Below are 22,500 nucleotides of genomic sequence, written 5' to 3' on the forward strand. Positions count from 1 at the left end.
CGTCGTAAGGGACTGGCCTAGACGTCAAATTCACGGTTGATGTGAATCTACTATAGTATATTTTAAGCCGTTTTATAGAAAATAAGACGTGAATTACATTAACCCTTGAACCAGACAGCGCGATTTACAGTGGACCTATGAATTACGGAACCAATTTTCATTCGCTCGGATTTATTGAGGCGTCACTTGGTCCAGTTCCCTCTCTAGAAGAGCCACCTCGGTCATTCTTCCCGGTTTTGTCTTCCAACATCGAACAACCCCAGGATATTGATCGCTATGTTTGTGTGAGACATTCCATTGTTTGTGTATCTTTTGTTAGGTCTTACGACGGCCGAGAAAAATGGATTGTGAAAGGGGGTTTTCGCTACATTTTCTTTAGAACATATGCAGTAAGTAACAAATAGTTGCATTTAGAGATTAAAAACCTCGCGTGTCTTGACTAGGAAAGGTTTGGTTGGTGTTGCTATCCTCTGGTTCTTGGAAGTCAGTCATATTTAACAGACGTAGCGGTAATTATGCAAAGGATATTTAACAGACGTAGCGGTAATTATGCAAAGGATATTTAACAGACGTAGCGGTAATTATGCAAAGGATATTTAACAGACGTAGCGGTAATTATGCAAAGGATATTTAACAGACGTAGCGGTAATTATGCAAAGGATATTTAACAGACGTAGCGGTAATTATGCAAAGGGCACTTGCGTGAACAGAAGTACAGTAAGTGTATTCGATTAAATGGACGTCCTTCATTTTTATAGGTTTAATTTAATTGACTTCGGAATGTCGTAAGCTTATTAAGAAGAAGTCTTTAAGTATCTTGGGATATTCTGGCTCCGTGACTAGTTAATTGCTGTAGATAAAACTGGACCATGTAAAGGTGAGAGACGCTTAGGTTAATGAGAGGGAAGTGAATGGAATGTAGAGGCGCTGTGACCTATGAGGTCATTCAGGCACTGGAAGGGAAATTGAGAGTAGGTAGATTTGAAAGGTATAAAGGAAGGAAACCTCAAAGCAGCTGGTGTTAAGTGGATCTTAGTTTTACCAGACCACTGAGCTGATTAACAGCTCTCCTAGGGCTGGCCCGAAGGATTGGATATTTTTGCGTGGCTAGGAAACAATTGGTCACCTAGCAACGGGACCTACAACTTATTGTGGGATCCGAACGACATTATATCGAGAAATGAATTTCTGTCACCAGAAATGAATTCCTCTGATTCCGCGTTGGCAGAGCCGAGAATCGAACTTCGGACCACCGGATTGGTAGCCGAACACGGAAACCACTCGTCAACGAGTAACTGGCAGCTGGTGTTGTTTGATTATCTTATGTATTGGGCAATTTTTTGTTTAATTTTGCTTTTAACCTTCCTTAACTACAGTTTCTGTCTTTACCCAATTTGGTGTTTAAATCTGCTTGTTAGGTATGTTGTTTTTATATTGTTTTGTAAGAGTGAGAGCTTTTATTGTGAGCACGTTTTCTAATGTGTTTTCTTCGGCATTGCAATGTTATATATTACCAGCAATTTTTAAGCCCAGTCAGCAGTGGCGGAACATAACCTTAAGTATTGAAGATACAAATAGTAAAACAGAGTGGTTTATCCATATTTAAACCATGGCATGATGTTACAGTGGTTTTTTAGGTACAAAACTCATCATAGTAATACACTTCTTTTTGTATCGTTTGACTTTAGCGACCCGTGAAATTCAGGGGTTTCTCTTTGGCGACGCCCGGCTTCAAAAATCATTCGTTTTCTCTTTAATTTCGAGTTTAAACTCGAGAGTGGTGCTTTTCTTCTTTTTCACTTTTAAGATGGTTTGATTGTGTATGCGGTTTTTTTTATTTAAGTACTTTCATTTTCACTTTCAAGATGCTTCATCACTTTTAAAATGCTTTGACTGTGCGCCCGCGTGTGTGTGTTTTATTTAAGATGCTTTGACTGTGCGTATGTGTGTGTTTTAATGCTTTTCATTTTCACTTTCAAGATGCTCTGTGCGTGTGTGTTTTTTATACATTTGATGCCAATTCTATTCTGCTTCTTTCTCGTGAAAATGAAGAAAATATTTTGTTGTAGCGGAACAGTTGTTGTGTTTGCGATTTTGTAATTCCTCTTATTATGGTGGATGGTTCTCTAATCTGAAGAATCCTCTTACCGCTGTACAGTAATCTTGTGATGTCTGGTGGAATAGGCCCTTTCCAGCCGTGTGTGCCTCGGCAGTTTTGTCATGTTACTTTAGTAAAACAAGCTATGGTAGTTTATCGTCGAATGTGGCAGAGAGGCTGGTCTCCTTTGCGTTTCAACAGCTGACGTGTTTATGAGAATGTACTAAAAAAATTTGTCATTTTTTAAGAAGTTGCAGTGCCAGAGTTATTTAGTACTAAAAAAATTAGTCATTTTTCAAGAAGTTACAGTCCTAGAGTTATTTAAATAATTTAATCAGAACTTCCGTTTAACACCAGATTCGTTATTATGTGAATCATATATCAATTCTTGCGTTTATTAACAGTTTTATAAGTTTTCGTTTTTTATTGGTGCCGTCATTGCTTTAAATTTACGACGTATATTGTTTTGGATGACTGATATTGAATGTTATTTGTCTTAATTATTAAAACAGTTGTCAAATTTAAATACCGTATTTACAGCAGAAATTGTGTATTAAAATTAGAGTCCATTCAGTGCGATATTGCACTCTGAAAGGTATAGCTTAAGTTGTTGTTTCCACCATCAATTATTCCCTCCTCACTTGTTCCCCAATTCTTCCCCTTTTCTACTCTACTTACAAGTAATTCTTCGTTAATGTCCTCTTGTACTGTCAGATTCACCTAGTTTAAAGCCACTACCAGGGAGAAAAAACAAAGGCCAATGCTATGAGGGGCTGATGCTTCTTTATTTATTATACTAGCCGAACTGGGGAAAACCTACGATAAAAATACAGTACTCAGAATTGCGCAGAACAGTAACCAGAAATTGCTACGATAAAATTACAGTAGTCAGAATTGCAGCAGTAACCAGAAATTGCAATGTATAAAAACAATTAAATTGCAGAAAATTGCTGACATTAAACAAGAGATGTACAAAATTTGACAATGTAACATTGGTAATGTCTGATGGTAAAACGATTCATGTTTTCACACGAATCCTGTAATTAAATGGACGAATTTTCAGAGTCGACTAGAAATACATATACAAAGAAACGTCGACAATGACATAAACCACGACTGTTCTGATTAAGGATTAACGTCTTGTGAACTGTACCTAATTCTCTGTGACGCAATGGTGGTCTCTTGGTCTTTGTTTTCGAGAATGATAAGAATGTAAGATATGGTCCTACTTCATGGGATTTCCTCTTAAGCTTGCAGCTCACCGAAACGTTGAACATTTCTGCTGTTTGGCAACGGTGCCGTTGTGTGTTAGGGTAAAGGATCTCCTCCTTTAGAGAGTCTTGTGTTAATTCTTATCCTTGTAAGACATTCCTGGTTTGTCGTCAACTTTGGTTTTTGATGAAAATTGTACATTTGTCCAAAAGTAATCGGGTCCTATAAGTATACAACTTATCGCTATCGCTTTTCCAGCTTTACGAAGCCCGGTGTCAAAATATCTGATTGGCAGCCTACCTAGTTTTGTAAACAAAATTCACTTCAGAAGGTATTTGTTGGTTGTCAAGACAATTGCTACAAATACCCATCGTAGTTTCTGCTGTTGTGCATAAGGTGGCTTTCGTGCCCCACAGATTTGGCTTAACAACTTTTGTGCCTCATTAAGTCTCTTCCAATTACCGAATAAAAAGAATAACCTGAATGATGTTTCCACTGATTATGTTGGCAGTGCAACGTGATTTCAGATGCCAGAATTTTCTCCTCACAGTTGTCGCTAATTATTATTGCATTCCATCAAGGTTAAAGACGTTGGGCAGTTTCCTTACCTTAACTTAACTGGATTGGCAGTTTCCTTACCTTAACTTAACTGACTGAACATATTTTTCTCCAACATTCCATCAAAGGTTCAAGGCAGTTTCCTTAACTGACTGAACAACCGTCTTCTCATCCAGCATTACCTTAACTGATTGAACGCATTCTTCTCCTCCATCATTCCATCCAGATTGGCAGTTTCCTTTAAGTGACTGAACAGTGTCTTTCTTTCACATGTCCACAAGATGTAATATGTTCTGGAATATCAAGTTACTATAAGACATACAATCATCTTCCCTGTTGTCTTTATGACAATCATCTTCTCTGTTGACTTCATGTAAAACGGTCACAAGTAGGCACATGATGTTCTCCACTAATGGGTCTCCATACACCTCATTACAAGTGAATGATCATGAACAACAACAGCGGACTTTGTGGTGCTCCTCATCTTCCCCACTATGTCCAACAGCAGCAGCAGAACTTTGTGGTTGTGGTGCTCCTCGTCTCTCAACTATGCCTAGTTTGAACCTCGAATTTAATGAGGAACAGCAGCAGACATTGTAGTGTTTAGTGTTCCTCATCTACCCCCACAATCTTCCCTCATATTTGACTTGTTGGTCTGCCACTTCTTGTATTGTTGTAGTAAGTTGTTTACTCCTGCCCTCCATGTACAGTCAGTTTTAACATAATGGCTTCTTTCTCAGCGATAGCCAGTTTAGCCTTTGCAACTTGTGTGCTGGCACATTTCCTGAAAGGCCTAGCAATATTGCCTGATGCCATTAACTCCCCTACATATACTTAAACTGCCTGGGAATACTAACCACATGGTCTTATCCTGTGTCATTTGATTGGCTAGCTTCCCAGCATTATGTGGATCAAGTGGTCTTTTTTTTTTTTTTTTTACGACGGCAGTCAAAAGGGTCATAGCAGGAGCCCGTCCAAATCTCGGAACTTTCTTCTTGTAGATCGGTGTTCATTTTTTCTACGATGCAGTCCAAAGGGTTATATAGCAGGAGAACACTACCAGGAACAACACTAGGGCCAGTATAAGCGGGAGCTGATGGTTCTCTTTCTTTTCACTGGCAGTACCGGTGGAAACCTAAAATGAAAAGTGCAGATCAATGAATGAATTACAATGTATAAGACAAGTTATTTTGTCGATATTATTGAATGAAATTACAATGTATAAGACATTTTATATTGTCGTATTAATGAATGAAATTACAATGTATATGACAAGTTATATTGTCGATACTATACTTGATATTTCCAAATTTTACAATTTAGCAGTGTTAATATCTAGTGCAAATCTTCATATTTCCACAAAAATCGGATGAATGTTTCAAAATAGTCACTGTTACACATTATCTAAAGAAATGTTGATGATTACACTAACAGTTCTCCACAGATTGTGTTCTAATCTAAAGACATGCTTCGTAAATCTCAAGAATTGCGTCCACAGATCGATTAAGAAGGTAAAACAAGACGTCCATTCCGGTTAAGATATCCGAGTCGGACCTCTGCAAAATCCATATATTTTTGGATAAGTTCAGTTGCATATTTCTCAAATAAGTTGATAATGTAATCCTCAAACTGTCATAAAATCAAAATATAATAAACATGTGACATCTACTAGATAACACTATTTCAGCTTATAATCAGTGTTGAAAAATGAAATATTATATACAGCATACATTTTAAACACATTACATGCAGATTAATATAAATTACAATGTATAAAATAATTAAACTGTAGGTATTAAACATGAAATTCCAAAAATTTTACAATTTAGCAGTGGTATTGCCTGGTGGTAGAACTGTCCTTCTTTCCACTTGAAACCATAAATATATGAATGTATATTCCACAGTTGTAACCCCTTAGAGAGATACATTATACTAAGAAATGTTGACTTATACACTTACAGTTGGGTTCTCCACAGATGTGGTCTATTCCAAAGGTATATACTTGAATAAATCTCGAGAATCACATCCACAGATCATATGCACTTATCGATTAGAGGCAGTGAGGTTAAGATCCGAGACAGACATCTATAAAATACCAAAGATTCTCGAATTAGGTCACATACATAATTCTCAAATAAGGTGCAAATATAATCCTCCAAAGTATTGAAATAGCGAGATGCAAATTTAAATATATTAATCCATGTAAATGCAAATATAAAATTCTATATAGTACAGCAACTTCTCTTCTCCTTTTGCTACAGCCAGTAATCACTACTACATAAACTGGCTCACCTATTATAGTGCTACTTACCAGTCTTTCTCCTGGGATTCCTCTCTCTCTATTAATTTGCCATCAGGCCACAGATCCAACATTTTTATGAAAGATGTTCACCCCTCCTCTTGCAAGAAGTGTTCGTAGTCGAAGTCTGTGGCTTAATCTCATTTCTAATAAGCCATCGTCTTTCAATTTTCTTGCCGATATCAGTCGTACTTCAGTTTGCTTTCCCGGTATCCAAGTTCTTCATGTTTTCTGCCCAAGTCCTTTCAGTCTTGCTGCTGGTCATTCGTCATCACGTCTTTTTTGTTTTCTGAGAGCTTCATTTTCCTCTTTTGTGAATCATTTTCTTGGATCATATTCGTTTATAACATGGCAGCTTTGTAGCTCTGTTCTATTAGGCTACTTGACGCTAGATATTCAACAACATACTCATTCCAATTTCCTAATGTCACACCAACATTATTTCTTGACCTTGTCGTTCACCGTGTAGTTTAGTTTACATTTAGCACTTGGTCTCATGCATCTTACGTGGTTCATCTCATTTAGCACTTGGTCTCATGCATCTTTCGTGGTTCATCTGTTTGATTTTGTCCACACACGAAGCATTTGTTTTTCCGCTACATCTCATCTCCCTGGGTCCTTTTAACAACCCCCATAATTGGCTGTAAATTCAAGAAACCCGTTCTGCCGGTGCTCACCGGAGCCTCTTTAGAGCTGTAGTCCTGATCTGATCCTGGCGCGCGGAACCCAAGACTCATCCCATATGAGGAATGCCTTCGACCTGCCACAGTACCGATGACTCATAACTTGCCATGAAGTCGGATCTAACTTTTCTGGTCCTGTGGTCTTGTTGTTGCTAACCAAAAAGTTTTGGAGGTGATCTTGACCATCTCTCTTTTAAAAATCAACCTGTAAGGTAGCTTGTAGTTTTCAGTCCAATATTCTCTCTTCTTACCTTCACCTAAATCGCTCATATACAAGGCAAGATTTCGAACTGTGCAAAGTATAGCACGGTATCATGTTGCTAACTGAAACTGTTATTTTCCTTTTTTTTTTTTTGTCCTATCACAGTCATCCCATTCTTACCATGTGCGATGTTTCCAGTAGCTCACTCATCATCATCATTAATATGATTGGTATATTAAACGTTCATTATCATCCACAGGCGATGGTTGTGTGGACAAGCCCTTGGCGACCCTATGGAGGAACTACTGCCAGAGCAACCGACAAGACATATCAATGAAGGTATGATGGAGCTTCTGACTCGTAATTTTACTGACTTCCCTCAATCATTAACATGTTCTGTAGCAGTAGAGCACTTCCAGGTTTAATGACTGTGAATGAACCCTAGAGTATTTAATGTCATCCAGGGGCCAAGTAGTTCCGCTTGTAAGATAGCTTGTATTCAGAGAATCCAGACAGTTGACGTTTCAGTAAATTTCGTTTAAGCTTTCCTTCTGTAACTTGGTGTTCGTTAAGAAACTCAATAATCAGACAGAGCTGATCACGCTTCATTACATTCAGCCGGATTTCACTTTGTTAGTTCAAGATGAATGGCCATCTCTCGCTCTAATGAACCCGTGGATGCAATTCATCCCTCGAATTTCCAGATGGTAAGGTACGAGCTGCGAAATTCATCGTTCATTGTTTTCCAGGTGACGATATGTGGGGCGGGCCTTCGCGCAGTTACCCATGAACATGGACTGACAGAGTACTGGGCGCACAGGGTCACTTACTGTGCCGCCCATCCAGCGTACCCCAGGGTCTTCTGCTGGGTCTACCGTCACGAAGGGCGGAGGCTGAAACAGGAGCTTCGCTGCCATGCTGTGTTGTGTCCTAAGAATGAGAAAGCGGAGGTGAGTCTCTCTCGAGGAAGATAATGTTACACTGCAAGAAATCAGTCAAAATTGGAATTCTTAACATTGAAATTAAAAAGTTCGAGAACCACTCGAGTATTTAGGGATATCATTCAAAAATAAACGTAAAAGGTGATTACTGACAGTGCTGTAATACAATCAAATTGGCATTAAATGTAATGTATTGGAAAATAGTAACTTTATGTAAATCTAAATTGTAGTCTGTGATGACTGCGGACGCTGGTCATTCTTTTTAATCACGAGCTCCACAGCGTTCTGGACAGTAACTATCCTTCAGTTTCATGGTTTCCCCGTTGTTCAGAATATGGTTTTGTCGTCGTCTAGTAGGACAGGTTCAGAATTCCATTCACCCCTGGAAAAATTTGGTCATTTTTTGTTAAAACATCTCTTAATTACTGCTTATACATTTTTTTAAATAAGGAATTGTAAAGTAAGGTTCAGAATTCCATATACCCTTGGAAAAATTTGGTCATTTTTTTAATACATTTTATCATAATTGCTGCTTAAAATATTTTTAACCAAAATTGTAATGTAATTGATATTGATATGGTTACGATTTTTTTTGTACTAAAATAGTAATATAATTGAAACTTTTGGTTTAGTTTATTTTACCTTCATGATCATTGTGCATTCCTTACACATTTCTTCTTGCTTAGTATTGAACCTTCGTCTGATATTCCACTTGTTTACCTGAAATACACACGCATTTATTATTCATATTCAAGAGTTAATTTTCATTTAAAATTATTTAGAAATTTTCATTTAAATTATTTATGTGAAAACTAAGCAAAGGCTTTAAATGTTTGTCAATATGATTTAGGAGCATAAATGTTTAAGAGCTGAATAAGCAGTCTTAATACAATAGCTTGATTTCACTGTCAATACAATTAATAATATATTTTGAAATTTATGTTTGTTGGCGAAACATGTATTCTGAATACTGAAAATCAGATTTACAAACCAATCACCATATTCTAAGCTTGAAACCCCATTTTCAAACTAAAACTAGTCACCATATTCCAGCTGTGCTGAGAACCAAGACTAAAACTAATATTTGTCATCAAATTCCAGGCATATTTAAACAAAGTTATTCACCACATTCCATGCTATGATGAAAACTAAGTCTAAAGCTGAAACCTGTCATTATATTCCAGGCTATGATAAAGTCTAAAACTAAAAGCTGTCACCATATTCGAGTCAAATTTAAATCTAATACTATTCACCATATTCCAGGCTATGATGAAAACCAAGTCCGAAACTGAAACCTGTCACTATATTTCAGGCTATTTTCAAAATCTAAAACTGAAATCTGACATCATATTCCAGGCATATTTAAAACTATTCCCTGCATTCCAGCTATGTTGAAAACCAAGTCCAAAACTGAAACCTGTCACCATATTCCAGCTTATGTTAAAGTCTAAAACTAAAACCTGTCACCATATTCCAGGCTAAGCAAAAAAAAAAAAAAAAAAAAAAAAAAAAAAAAAAGTTTAAAACTAAAACCATTCACCATATTCTAAGCTATGTTGAAAACCAAGTTGAAAACTAAAAACCTGTCACCATATTCCAGGCTAAGCTAAAAAAACAAGTTTAAAACGAAAACCACTCACCATGTTCCACGCTATGTTGAAAGCTAAACCCAGTCTCTATATTGCAGGCCATGGCAGCGCAGCTGAGGGTACGCCTGGCCTCGGCATTGCAGGAATTCCGACGAGAGAAGGTTGTGCGACAGAATGCGCGTCTCTCCCTCATGCATGCCATCTACGACTCTGCAGCCATCCCGCGGCGTCGGCTCCTCTTGTCAACCGGCTCTGCAAACTACAGGCCTCCCCTGGAGCGGTCCAAGAGCGCACCGAAATTAGGGGCCATTGAGGAGAGCATTGAAGAGGAGGATGAAGATGATCTGGGGCACAGCGATGACGAGGATATCGATGGCATTGAGGGAGCTTCAGTTCACCTTCGACCGGAGGAAGACGGAGGTGGTTCGAGCACAGTGTCCGAAACGATATCTGACATTGTGGTAGACTATGATTCTAGTAGTGAGGCAGCCAGCGCTGGCCAAGACAATTATGGTCTGGATGACGAGTTCGAGGGCAATCCACACTATTCCTCTGCATTCCGTCACTCTGACAGTCTTTTGTATTGCCCAGTACCTTCGCTCTCACCTCTCACGGAACAGTCAAAGCACGAGACCTTAGTGGTTGCTGCGGAGCCTGGAGGAGTAGAAGGTGGCGGTGGTGGGAGTGGAGGGGTGGTGAGTAACTGTGGAAGGGAGGATCTGGGACTTCTCGCTTCCCTCACTCGCGAGTTGAGTCTCGGGGCACCGACAGAAGAGTCTCTGACTTCAGATCAGCCCGAGTCTCTTGGTTCGCACTGTGATTCGTGTAGTTCTTCATGTGGAGCTTGTAGTGACCCTTGTGACGTCGCGGTGGAACAGGAGCATCTGATGAGTGAAAGTGACCATTTGAATGAGGATCGTTCGATAAATGAAAATAGTGGACCTGGTAAAATGGTCCATATGGATGGGGACAACATTAGTGAGGAGAGTGGGTATTCTGAAGACAAAGATTCACTCCAGAATCTAGATGCTACAAAACTGTAGCAGATTGTTATATATTAATCACAGTGCGTAACGACTGTGAATCAGTAATCTCTGATCCTTCATATTATTTAGATTACCATATAGGTCCCTTTCCTGTGTGTGATTACAGTTAGGGATGCGTGCGACATCTGCATGAACACAAAAGTGCTTCCTCGTTTGCCTCTCCTGTTCGTGGTTTGCTCTTTTGTTACTAGTCCAGTGAAGTTCAAACTTCCTTGTCATTCAAGGAAAAGAAAGAACACTCCCTTGTTGGTGAAAGATTCTCACAAATCCAAAGCAGAAAGTTGGGACGAAATGCTGAGAATGGACCAGCTCTTCCGCGAGTTTGATGTTTTCAACATTTGCCGTACGGACTCGCCTAATGGTAATCTTATAGTGTAACTATAACACATACCCCTAGAATGTGAAGGCTACATTTTGATTTAAATAATGTATGCATTTTATTTGTAAATTATGTATATCTGAACTTGAATGATAATATACATATAGTTGTTATGACTGTATTATTTAACTGCAAATCTCTCCTGTAGTGAATCACAAGAGTGGGCCTTAGCTAGCATCTCCTAGACTCTTGGTCTAGGACCTTTATATTAAGTATTTATATGTGATGCTATTACTGTTTTCATGTAGCTAGGCCAGCTGTTTTTTAAGCTTTTTAAGAGTCTCTCAGATATATATGCCAGTTATTTCTTTTACAAGCAACCTACTTAGTATTCAAAATACATAATTTAAGGCAGCCCATGTATAGATTATGACATTTTGTTAAGGTAAGATACAACAAATAACATACTACTGGCGTTATAAAAATTTGTCACAACCTACCTTAAGCAGAGCAAAACTGAAACTTTCATACTGTTGGTGGATTACTAATTATTTATAATAATAATGATACTGTGTTTAAGGTCAACAGTGTTCACTTTTTATAATACGATATTTGTGAAGAATAAATGTAATCATAAAATGGCCAAGCCATTGGGTACATTAATCTCCAAAAGCAAGTTTTTGATGTGTAACTGCTATTTTGAAATTTCCTTTCAACTTAACATTATTAATTTATGCATAGGGCCCTTTCTATAAATGCAGTGTGGCTAAGTGAGAAGTTGATCGGTTTTATTTTGTAGAGACTTGACTTTATTTTGTAGACAATTGACTGAGAAGTGCCATATACAGTATATAGTATTATATGCCAATGCTGCCACGTAGCTCTATCCTGTTTTATTGCAATTCAAATAAAACTGCAGGAGAGCTTTACTTCCCAACCATCCATTTCCCAGCTTTGCCTACTAGACAAGAGCTGCAGTGACAGAACTGACACAGTTTTTGTGCGCGACCATAAAATACCTTGTGTGGTTCTGCACTCGGGAGGCTTTTCTCTGAAGTTCAAGGAGTGTTAGCTGCTTCTCTGTTCTGCGCAAAAGTTCCCGTTCTAGAGCGAAGAATTGTTGACATCTTCCAGGAAGCTTGTGCCCATTTGCTGCTGATTTGGGGGGCTGGAACTCAGAACGGAATCCCGTCTAGTAAGTTGATTAGCTGTCTACCCTAAAGGAATTCTCAATGTTCCAGTGGTTACGAAAAAAGCTGCATTTTTCATCCTCTGAAGATTTTTCCAGTTTTAACTGGTTTCAAAATTCTGGCTTTATCAATTTTTTTTGTATGCTAATAGGTCACCTTATCTGTATGACTTCAATGTGTGATAATTAAGTATGGCATCGTAATTTTAATTTTAATATATATTTTCATAAAGGGTGAAGGACTAGAAGCTAGCTCTTAAACCTTAGCTGCAAATCAGATCTTCAAAGTGGCTGCTATTTTTTATGGTCCAGAGGAGACTAGGAAAGGCATTTTGTATTGTTTCTCATTCATTGATGTTTATTTATTATTCAGCGATATACTCATGTCTTTTATTTGTTATTGAACACCTGATCTTTCTCATCGTGTTCATTCATAAGGGAAGCCAAGAGGAGTAGAGGAGAGGTTCAACCAATATTCTGCAGGAAGTTGCTGCTATTATATCATTCTTGGCACTGTACTGGTGCCTAGTGTGCAAATTCGTATTGATTCTCATCAGTGTCACTTTCACTGACAATGCTGTATTGTATGGACAATTTTCTGTGTTCATTTTCATTTTTCTGTCCAGAAGACATTGGTGCTTTCCTTTCTCTCTCAGTGTTTTAATGGAGTAAAATTCAAAGTGTAGGTTTTCATAATGCCTCAGAATTCAGTACTTAATTTGTATGGAAGTGGTTTCCAATTGCGGATTGTATTATTCTTGCAGAAGTATTTAAACAAATTGCTCTATGACTTTCTCGATATGAGGTCACAGTCCTTTCCTGAAATACTGTTGATGATATTCTCTTGCACTGGTTTCTGTCAGTGTCGATACAGAGCAGATTTTTTCCCCCGTTTCTTAAACTGTAGCCTTTTTGTTATCAACATGGAATTTTCACTGTCGATTGCGTAAGAATCATTTATATGAGGATATAAATTATTCTAATAGTTATAACATTATCATTAACTCTCATATATGCTAAGTTTATGTCTTCAGCAGGATCTGTGTGGAATTTTACTTGTGATTTCTTTCCAAACTTACACCGATGTATAATATAATAACCGAGACATACAAATGACTGACATTTATTTTAGTTGGAATCTCTTACTCAGTAGTATTTCATCTGTAAGACTTGTAATTCGTATGATGGAATTATTTGTTAAGTCGTGCATTATACTAAACGATAACTTATTATCCATTCATAACTTCACAAACATTACACACTTTCAAAACAGTAATACTAACATTTATTTTGGGAGAGTGCATTCATCTTTGTTATCTAATGTATCTGATCAATTTCAAATAAAATATTCTAGATGTTACTGCCATAACACTTTCAAGATTTGTCGCGAGTACTAGTGCCACTTCGTACTGTGAAAATCTGTTTTCTGAAGTGGTATTTTCACACGTGTTGAGTCAAGTCACACAGATGACGTTCTCTTTCCAAGGCTTTCGAAGTGTCAAAAGGACCATGCGTATTTTCACTGAATGAAGCTATTGAGTGGCTCAGAGAGAAAAAATGGAGCTTTAATGTGTGTTTCTCTGCGCTTGTTTTATACACGTGCTGCAAAAGTCCTCTGTAGAAATGTTATATATTTAGATTTTTCCACGAAACACAGTCCTCTGATGACCTTTCTTCTTTATTTTAAGGGTCAGTTTACTGATGAAATATGTAATCTGCCCCATTCAGCACCACCATCTCGTACCTTCTGCACAATGCTGAGAAATGAAGCTATATCGTGAGGTGATGCAATGGATCCATGAACTTTATCTAACGAAACTTCTTAGTAAAGCTAAAGTAACGGAAAAGTAAGAAGTCAGTGGAAAATAGGTTCTCAGGTTATTTGGCATTAGAAATTGTACCGTGAAGCACTTGGAAACATTCCTTCGGTTTTTAATGTAACTTCAAGATGATCGTAAATGTTCAATTTCAAGTTGGTAAAGTATTACAGTATATTTTAATGATAACTTAAGGTTATATTGGCTTTTGATATAGCTATTTATATCGTTCACATTTTTTTTGTCTCTTACTGAACCCTAATGCTTCAGAGGAAAGTGAAGAGACAGATTTTCAACACAAGCAAATTAGGTTATTATCATCATTGTACTATTACTCTGTTGGTAATGGTACACACGCTTCATAAATATTATCTATATGAAGCAGTTGAATGATTTAAGGTTGTTCAGTGATGGGACACGAAGATGCATTCTTTCTGAGAGTGTTGTTTCATCTTTTATTTTTACGATCTGAGAATGCATTCTTTCAAAGTGTTGTTTCTTCTATTATTTTCTGTCTTGTTGAATATTCTGTGCGTTGGGGGAATACAATATTCCAGATGCAGTTTGAGATGTTTATTGGGTCAAGCGAGATACTGGTGCTACTACTGTGCTTTTCAGGCAGTGGCAAGATCGGGGCCGAGAGAGAGATGTTGTATGTACTTGAAAATTACAACCAAGACGGAAAAAAAAGGGAGGTACTTGAACCGCCATCAGAAAATATATGGCTTACTTTACTCATTGTGATGCAAGCTACATTCCATGTATATATATAGCTATTAAAAATGTCAGGGATGTACATAAGAAATGTAATTTTGTATCATATAAGTAGATGTTATCTATAGAATTACCAAATAAACTTATTACCCTATTCTAAGTTTTTTTCTTTTTTTATTTGAATCCTAACATTTTTTTTTAATCAAAGGACCTACTCCAAAAAGTTTGAGAAGCAAAAATCATAATTTTCTACCTTTGTTTTAAGTCTGACAAAAATCTCATCAATCCTAAAGCATGACAGGCGATGACAAGATATACTTTGACACCGGAAAGGCAGAAGAATGGAGTGGGCATTTTAGGCTCAGTCGTGGGAATTCCTTAAAAATTTCGAAAACTAATGATTTATACGAACTGCTTTCTGGCAGTTGTGGCTCGTTCGTTTAGTTATGAAGAGAATTATCGGTAGTTATTACCTAACGGCAATTACCAAGAACTATCTAAGAACTCTCACGACTGCTGCTAAGCAAAGGGAAGTGTGCAGCAGTCTGTTGATTCATAAGCATATCGATATTTGTAAAATATTACATGAAATTGAAATTGAGTGTCGATAAGAATTAAAAGGCTTAAAAACAAGTTTTGGCACAAAGAATTCAAAGGTATTTTCCGATGTTATGACACCTTTAACACAGAATTCAAAGGGGTTTTCCGATATTAAGACAGTTTTGGCACAAGAATTCAAAAGGTTTTTTCTGATTTTAAGACAATTTGGGCACGAGAATTTACATGTGTGGTTCCAATATTAAGACAGTTTTGACAATTATTTTAAGTGTCTTATGATTTAAGAGTTTCGGTACGAAACATTTAAAAGGAGTTTCTTAATTCAGAGATACTTTTGGCACAAACATGATTTCTAAAAGACCAAAATCTCAAATGCAAATGCACCACAGCTCCAACACAACAGATATGACACAAGTAATCCATCTCATGATAACCACTTACTATATTGCTAGACCCTCTCAGGGATGTCACTTACCTTCCGTCATCCTCCATGATGGTCAGATAGTTGTCTGTTCCAACACTGGTGCGATAAGCACTTCAGCAGTCTCATTTTTTTTACATTATTCTAAGCTTATCAGTTACTTCCCTCTAACTCTGTACCCTGTTCTCAGCATCAGTTGTCACATCCACATCTGAAAATAGCAAAATTTCAACCTCAGCCTTTTAAATAAAATGCCTTTAAAGCCGTTCTTCTGCCACAATCAACTCAAACTGGGCGGAGAAAGGCAACATGAAACCACACAGCAGCATCGTAATTCATATAATTTAAAAAACAAGACACGGCATCTTATATATACCTGACGAGATTTCAGTCGTAGAAATGCCATTATCTACTTCAATTACCTCCCCCAATAGTAGGTATTGTTGTCTAACAAACCATGGCCTTATACCAGGGATCATTTCTCATCCCTTGACATAGACGCAAAGCTTCCATACTGAAATGGCGGTGGCGCCACTGGCGCGTATGTGGTTGTCGAGGTGTGTGTGAGTGTGTGTGTGTGTGTGGCCGGCCGCCATAAGAGACAAACGGTTGTTACCCCCGTAAAAGTGATTCTCTTTCGACAAAATGAGACACGCGAGCGACCATTCCGACAAGAAGAGCAATTCTTTGTACTTGATATTCGTGTATGAAATGTTTTTATTAACAATTTTATATCCATCAATAACCTCAAGGCCACATTCTTCTTTTGAGCCTTGTGTTTCAATGTGTTACAGCACCAGTAGATCTATTGATGCAAAGTTTAAATTAGACCCTTAACAATAACATGCATCGATATGAACCAAACATTTGCCTTTTCTCTACTTTGTTCTCTCGATCTGCCAATTATCAAGAGATTATTAAGCAGAAAACAATAGGCCTAACAAACAGCAACTTGTAAGCGTTGAAACTTTGCACTATCAGCTTTACCCAAAAACTTTCTTTGTTTTCAAAACGTTTTAAAGGCTTTGTAAATGTGGTAATAAGGTGTCCCATGGACTACTGGACTCATTAACCAACAGAGACTGTTAGTGGCTTGGCCAACGAGAACTGTGAACCATTTAGGGAAGATACTCAGGCTATAATTAGACGCCTGCAACTTGGCCTACAAACCAGCTCTTTAAAGCTCATTTTCAACCACGAGAAAATAGTTTAATATTTTTAATAAAAATTAAATTATCAAATAAATTGTATGTACAGAACCATTAAGATGTACAAATTTTTATTTTAGTCTTAAAATGCTGAAGGTGCGTAAAAATTTAAATACTTTCAGAACCGGTTAATTATTTTAATATATAGCCACACATGAACAGAAAATGTAACTTATGTATACATGTTAAAACTTGACTGCGCGTGGAAATCAAAGTCATGCTTCCGAAGCATTCGAAGTCAGTCTCTTATTTCAAAGAATAAAACGATCAAAGTTACATAGTTCTTTTCTTAAATAATATGCCTATGCAGCATAAGAGCGAGAGAGAGAGAGAGAGATAACGTGCAAGTTGTACTTTTTATTTCAAAATCCAACCTCGTATCTTATCTTTCAGAGGCCAATCTCGAATGATAAGTATACTTGAGTATCGTCTACTGCTTTCTGTAGTGAGCAAACAATTCTCGTTACAAGTGTTGAGTGACATTCTTCCCCATAAGCCTACTGCATCTTTTCACTAGTAAGTATGGCTATCCAAGAGCCTCATAAATTCCTTATCATATTCCTGATCACCTACGCTTTATTGAATTGAATATAAAATTTAGGCCAAAAACCAAGGCCTGGTGCCTATGAGGTCATTCAGCGCGGAAATGGAAATTGACAGTAAAAGGTTTGAAAGGTGTAAAAGGAGGAAACCTTCGCAGTTGCACTATGATTCAAGTGTTAGGAGAGGGTGGAAAGTAAGATGGAGAAAGGGTATATGAAAGGAGGTACAGTAAAAGGAACGGGGGTGATTGCAGCTAGGGGCCGGAGGCACGCTGCTCAAAGAACCTTAATAGTATTGCCTATAGTGCACCGCATGAGGTCCACTGACGAAACTAGCTCCATACGGGACCTACGCTTTGTTGATCACTTTGGGCAACAAGTATTGGCAGGTGCCTTGATCGAAGTGCAAGTTCGTTATTTCCTAGTTGGAATAATCCATTTCTACGTGAAAATTTGCATGTCAAGAAACGAGATCATTTTAAGTGAATGCATTGCAAATCCCACTTTTCGGCAAAAAAAGAAAAAAAATTACGCTTCTTTCAAACTTCTCGTGAGCCCCTTATTTATTTATAAAATAGCAAGGTAAGTGGGGAAAGTGGAAATTACAAATAGTGTCAGTCACAAGAAACAAAATCGTTGCACGACATGCAAATTTATTCCACAATTTTTATTTTAAATAATTACTTAATAAAAATGTATTCAACTAATTCATAAACAACTTGACGTTTATCATCAGTATTCGCTTTCTTACGAGTTAATATTGGTAATAATAATTGGTAATAGGCTATTTGAACCAAGAACAAATTGTAAGTCAGGCAAGAGAACATGTGTACATTGTGCAACAAGACCATACAACAAATTAGCACCTGAAGTGAAGATCATACAAGAAGAAAGCTAATTTAAATAAGAACTATAGAATCTCCTGTTCTGCAAGAAGAAAGCTAATTTAAATAAGAACTATAGAATCTCCTGTTCTGCAGGAGTTATGGTGCTGACGAGAAAACACGAAAGGACAATTATAAAACATAAGAAGCCCCTTATTTTGAAAACGTACAAGGGCCCGCCAAGAGGGAATCATCCTTGAGGAGAGCTGTACATAAACCCTAACTAGTGAACAAAGTAGCTAACAAGTTTAAATGCCACGCCTAGGCTAACTAGGACACTGTAAATTAAAATGAATATGGTTGGTACTTAACCCAGCCACACCTAACCTGACCTGATCTGACCTAGCTTGCAGTTTCCTTACCTGGCCAGGGGCAGGATTAAGAGAGTAAACTTTATTGATCCCGGATAGCAGTAGCTTCCTCAAGACCCCAGCCTCCTCAAATAATATAATTTTGGGCACCAGGTCCTTACTTATCTAGTGTGTGGTGTCACTTTAAAAACGTTCAATAAACGTTAACTTAATCAGAATTAGAACTTATGAAATTATAAGGGGGATATCAGAATACACCCTTGAATCAAGCATTATGCATTTTCCCCAGTCCAAAAACTCTACTCTGTACTGTGGTCTCCCATAATTTTTTAATGTTATCCAAATGAGCAAAAGACCAAAAGAACCATGGCCAAGAACTAGAGCCAAATTTTCAAGCAACGCCTGATTTCCAAATCCTACTTGAAAGGAGAAAACTTAAGAGAATAAAGAAATAATCTGGTTTTAGTATTTCAATTTACCCAGAATTCCAGATGCAAATGAAACACATTCAAAATATGCCAATCATCTTTACCCACAGTGCACTCGGGCAAAATATCCGATTGGATTTGGAAGCCCACCCTCCACCTTGATTGACCGTCGAAAGTCACAAAAAAAAACTAAAAATAGCCTGAGTAGGTAACAATGTTTCTTACTCAGCATTATGGAAACTTAAGAACGAAGAAAAACCTTCATTATCGAAATCCGTTAAAAAATTATTATTATTTTTTTTTTTTTGCAGACTCAAACGTTTTTCCAAGCTCAACTATCTAAAATTGACCTGCATAGTCTTTGTCATGGTGTATTGGATGAGTAGCAAAGTTGTTTGTTAACTGACAGTGCCATACTTAATACCTAAATGCTATAAGTAGCACTTATTTATGTTCATTTGAATGATATTGACCTATTCGCGCACATCATAGATCATACTACCATTCTACAAATACACCGGAGTTTGAAAACTTCCTTTTGACCCTAAATCACCTATTCCCTGATTAGATTATGGTTTGAGCCCACTACGCTTGCACATTCAAGTATTCAGCTCTATCAGTTTGTAGCCTGAGAGTAGGACCTTGGCTAGGATTCGTTGCAAACCTGACCCTCTCTGGCCTTGAAGTTTACGAAGACTGTTCCTAAGCATAATATTTCTGATACTGTAAACTGTCCTGGCGGCAAACTAAATGACTAACATATGCTTAAATATGACTTGGACCAAAATTAATTTACCTTTAACACTGCAAAGCACAACCTTTATCTATTTGGAGAAAGATTCATATATGGTCACGCTGAAACATTTGCCACACTCGTTATTCACTTTGAGCATAAATGCGCATCCAATCTCTGTGTTTTATATGAGCAACAACGCTAATTTACCAGTTATCAAACCAATAATTGAATAATAAACCGATCTTATATTCATCCACAATTTTATAATATAGGCCATTGATAAATTCAACCATTTACTTACCATGTTTGAAATAATATTATTCTTATTAGATGACTGGAAGGGCGACAAGAGGAAGGGCAAGAGGCCGCCAACAGGAGCCCCAGGAACAGCCTGAAAATGTGCGAAGACCGGGACAGGTAGGGAAAAATTTTTATCTCAAACAAAACTAAATCTTAACGTTTGTCCCACGGTATGTATATAATTACTGCGCTGTTATATGATGAATAAATGTTCAAGACAAGATGAAGAATGGATCTGATGCTCTGGTCTATAGTAAACCGGTGACGAAGAAGGAACTAGGCCTACTCGAGCATTCCTTCATGCAAAGCTGCTCGTGTTCACCGTCCATGTGTTGCTGACCGCTGAGTTATGTCCGAATCAAAGAGCTCTTCCTGTAATCTTCCAGGGTTTGGACCAACAAATGGCCAATTTGCAAGTCAGAGATCAACCTCCTGGAGGAAGCGGGCGCGGGAGGGCGAGAGGCGGAAGGGTGGACTTGCTGGAAGAGGTAGAGGTAGAGGTAGAGGAAGAGGAAGAGGCAGCGGGGAAGCTCGTGGACGAGGAAGAGGTCGAGGCTACACGAACGTCAACAGGCCGGACGTACTTACGAAAATGAGCGAAACGCTGGAAACGGTCGTCTGGACGAAGCCTCAGACTTTCACTAGCAAGAAAGGTTAGAGGAGAACTCAATTCTGTCATCCCAGATAAAATATCTTGAAAATGAATGCCTAATGTATTTGTTATTATATACTTATCTCTTAATTATATCATCTCAATATCTACTCATCATTCTGTGTGTAGAAAAGGAGTTAAAAACCATTATAAAATCAGTAATTCGAAGAAGTGACCAAAATACCAGTTAAAAAAAAAAGCTAATCATCTGACCCAAGGAATAAAGCAACAATCCTTTTTATTCTAATGGGTCTACAATAATAATAAAATGTTACGAGTGCGTGTATATTTTTTAAAACTTTACAAAAGCTTTCGAACCCTTCCCTGGGTTTTTAATTTTTTTTTTTGTTTTTTTTTTTTTTGGGGGGGGACTGAAGATGAACCCAGGGAAGGGTTCGAAAGCTTTTGTGAATAGTTTTAAAAATTATACACGCACTCGTAAATTTTTTTTTATTATTGTGGACCCCTTAGAATATTATATATACTCTCGCGATAGAGAGTATTTCCCAATCCTTTATATGTAAGTAATGGGCAGGTGTAACCTTGAAGCATTTTATTCCTCAAATTTTCTTCAATGTGCTGTTCCCGACACAGGAATAACTGGGCAACCCATCATGTTGCACTCCAACTACTACCAAGTGAATGCCCGTCCGGACTGGGCCTTCTGCATGTACCACGTCGATTTCACGCCAGACGAGGAGAGGACACACGTGAAAAAGCAGCTGATGCGGCAGCATACACAGGCACTTGGAAATTACATCTTCGATGGCAACCAGCTTTACACCTCTTACAAAATCCATGATGATGTACGTATCAATTCAACCATTTTTGGCGGATAATACGTTAACACTGTAACTTCTGTTACTAGCGGTGACCAACATTTAATCATAGTAATTTATCATTTTCGAAAGCAGTTGGTAAAACAAATCTGGTAGCAGCAATATTTTACTGACCGATTTTTACACAGATCGTATAATTTGAGAGTCATAAAATACATAATTGAATTGAATTGAATATGAAATTTAGGTCAAAGGCCAAGCACTGGGACCTATGAGTCCATTCGGTGCTGAAATGGAAACGGACAGTAAAAGGGTTGATATGTGTACAGGAGGAAAACCTCTCTGTTGCACCATGGAACAATTGTTAAGAGAGGGTGGAAAGGGAGATGGAATTAAGAGAATATGAAGGGAGGTACAGCAAAGGGAATGAAAGAGGTTGCAGCTAGGGGCCGAAGGCACGCTGCAAAGAACCTTAAGTAATGCCGACAGGCACTACCCTCCTACGGGGATAAATTACATAATAAATAAACGCTTTCCCTTTGAATTTTGTCATTCGTTCTAACTGCGGGATTGATTCCAAATATTGATACTTTCATTTTCCAACAGCCACTGGAACTGGCTTCAAAGCGACCGGAGGATGGTTCCCCGTACACTGTCAAAATTCGCTTCATCAAAGAAATCCCATCGTCCGACACCCAGTTTTTACAGGTAAATCAATACCACAGTTCCATTGACCAAGAATGGTATTTTGGTGCTGTGTTTGGTTCTTTCACAAAATTCAGAGAGAGAGAGAGAGAGAGAGTGGAGACAAGGGTTATTCGACAGCTCTGGTATAAAAGTAACCCGCAAGATCACTAGTTAACTTTATTTCGTAATCGCTTTTAGTGCCATATAATGCCTTTGCAATACCCCAATGATCTAGAGCAAGCATTTTTGGCCCACTTAGTAGCCCTGTCACAACCCTCGACTGCCGCAGTATCTGTCAGTTCTCTGAAAAGAGAGAGGCAGAACCGA

The 22,500-nt window shown here is 37.8% G+C and overlaps 2 protein-coding genes and 3 long non-coding RNA genes across 7 annotated transcripts in view; 2 read left to right on the forward strand and 3 right to left on the reverse strand.

Moving 5' to 3' along the window:
- Positions 1-14,822, forward strand: part of LOC135214866 (protein FAM43A-like) — a 302,949-nt gene extending 288,127 nt beyond the window's left edge. For all 3 annotated transcript variants that reach the window (XM_064249287.1, XM_064249286.1, XM_064249288.1), the window contains 3 exons: positions 7,312-7,391; positions 7,802-8,002; positions 9,681-14,822. In XM_064249287.1, the coding sequence (XP_064105357.1) occupies positions 7,312-7,391; positions 7,802-8,002; positions 9,681-10,625 (1,226 nt within the window). In that variant the 3' untranslated portion in view covers positions 10,626-14,822. The remainder of the gene's footprint in view (positions 1-7,311; positions 7,392-7,801; positions 8,003-9,680) is intronic.
- Positions 2,876-7,844, reverse strand: LOC135214867 (uncharacterized). The gene is made up of 5 exons (XR_010314510.1): positions 6,180-7,844; positions 5,893-5,953; positions 5,828-5,836; positions 5,301-5,424; positions 2,876-5,003 (listed from the first exon to the last, which is right to left on the reverse strand). It is a non-coding gene; the product is annotated as an uncharacterized LOC135214867 (long non-coding RNA).
- LOC135214868 (uncharacterized) lies at positions 7,985-9,771 on the reverse strand. Its single transcript, XR_010314511.1, has 3 exons — positions 9,634-9,771; positions 8,636-8,713; positions 7,985-8,375 (listed from the first exon to the last, which is right to left on the reverse strand). It is a non-coding gene; the product is annotated as an uncharacterized LOC135214868 (long non-coding RNA).
- An 884-nt stretch (positions 14,823-15,706) lies between the features above and the next one.
- Positions 15,707-22,500, reverse strand: part of LOC135214870 (uncharacterized) — a 43,244-nt gene continuing 36,450 nt past the window's right edge. Inside the window, exon 3 of the long non-coding RNA XR_010314512.1 lies at positions 15,707-15,857. This is a non-coding gene — a long non-coding RNA (uncharacterized LOC135214870). The remainder of the gene's footprint in view (positions 15,858-22,500) is intronic.
- Positions 20,509-22,500, forward strand: part of LOC135214869 (piwi-like protein Siwi) — a 26,264-nt gene continuing 24,272 nt past the window's right edge. Inside the window, exons 1-3 of the mRNA XM_064249289.1 lie at positions 20,509-20,708; positions 21,302-21,513; positions 22,093-22,194. Coding sequence (XP_064105359.1) covers positions 20,648-20,708; positions 21,302-21,513; positions 22,093-22,194 — 375 coding nt within the window. The 5' untranslated portion in view covers positions 20,509-20,647. The remainder of the gene's footprint in view (positions 20,709-21,301; positions 21,514-22,092; positions 22,195-22,500) is intronic.

This window comes from Macrobrachium nipponense, chromosome 46, assembly GCF_015104395.2.
Source record: "Macrobrachium nipponense isolate FS-2020 chromosome 46, ASM1510439v2, whole genome shotgun sequence".
Taxonomy (NCBI): domain Eukaryota; kingdom Metazoa; phylum Arthropoda; class Malacostraca; order Decapoda; family Palaemonidae; genus Macrobrachium; species Macrobrachium nipponense.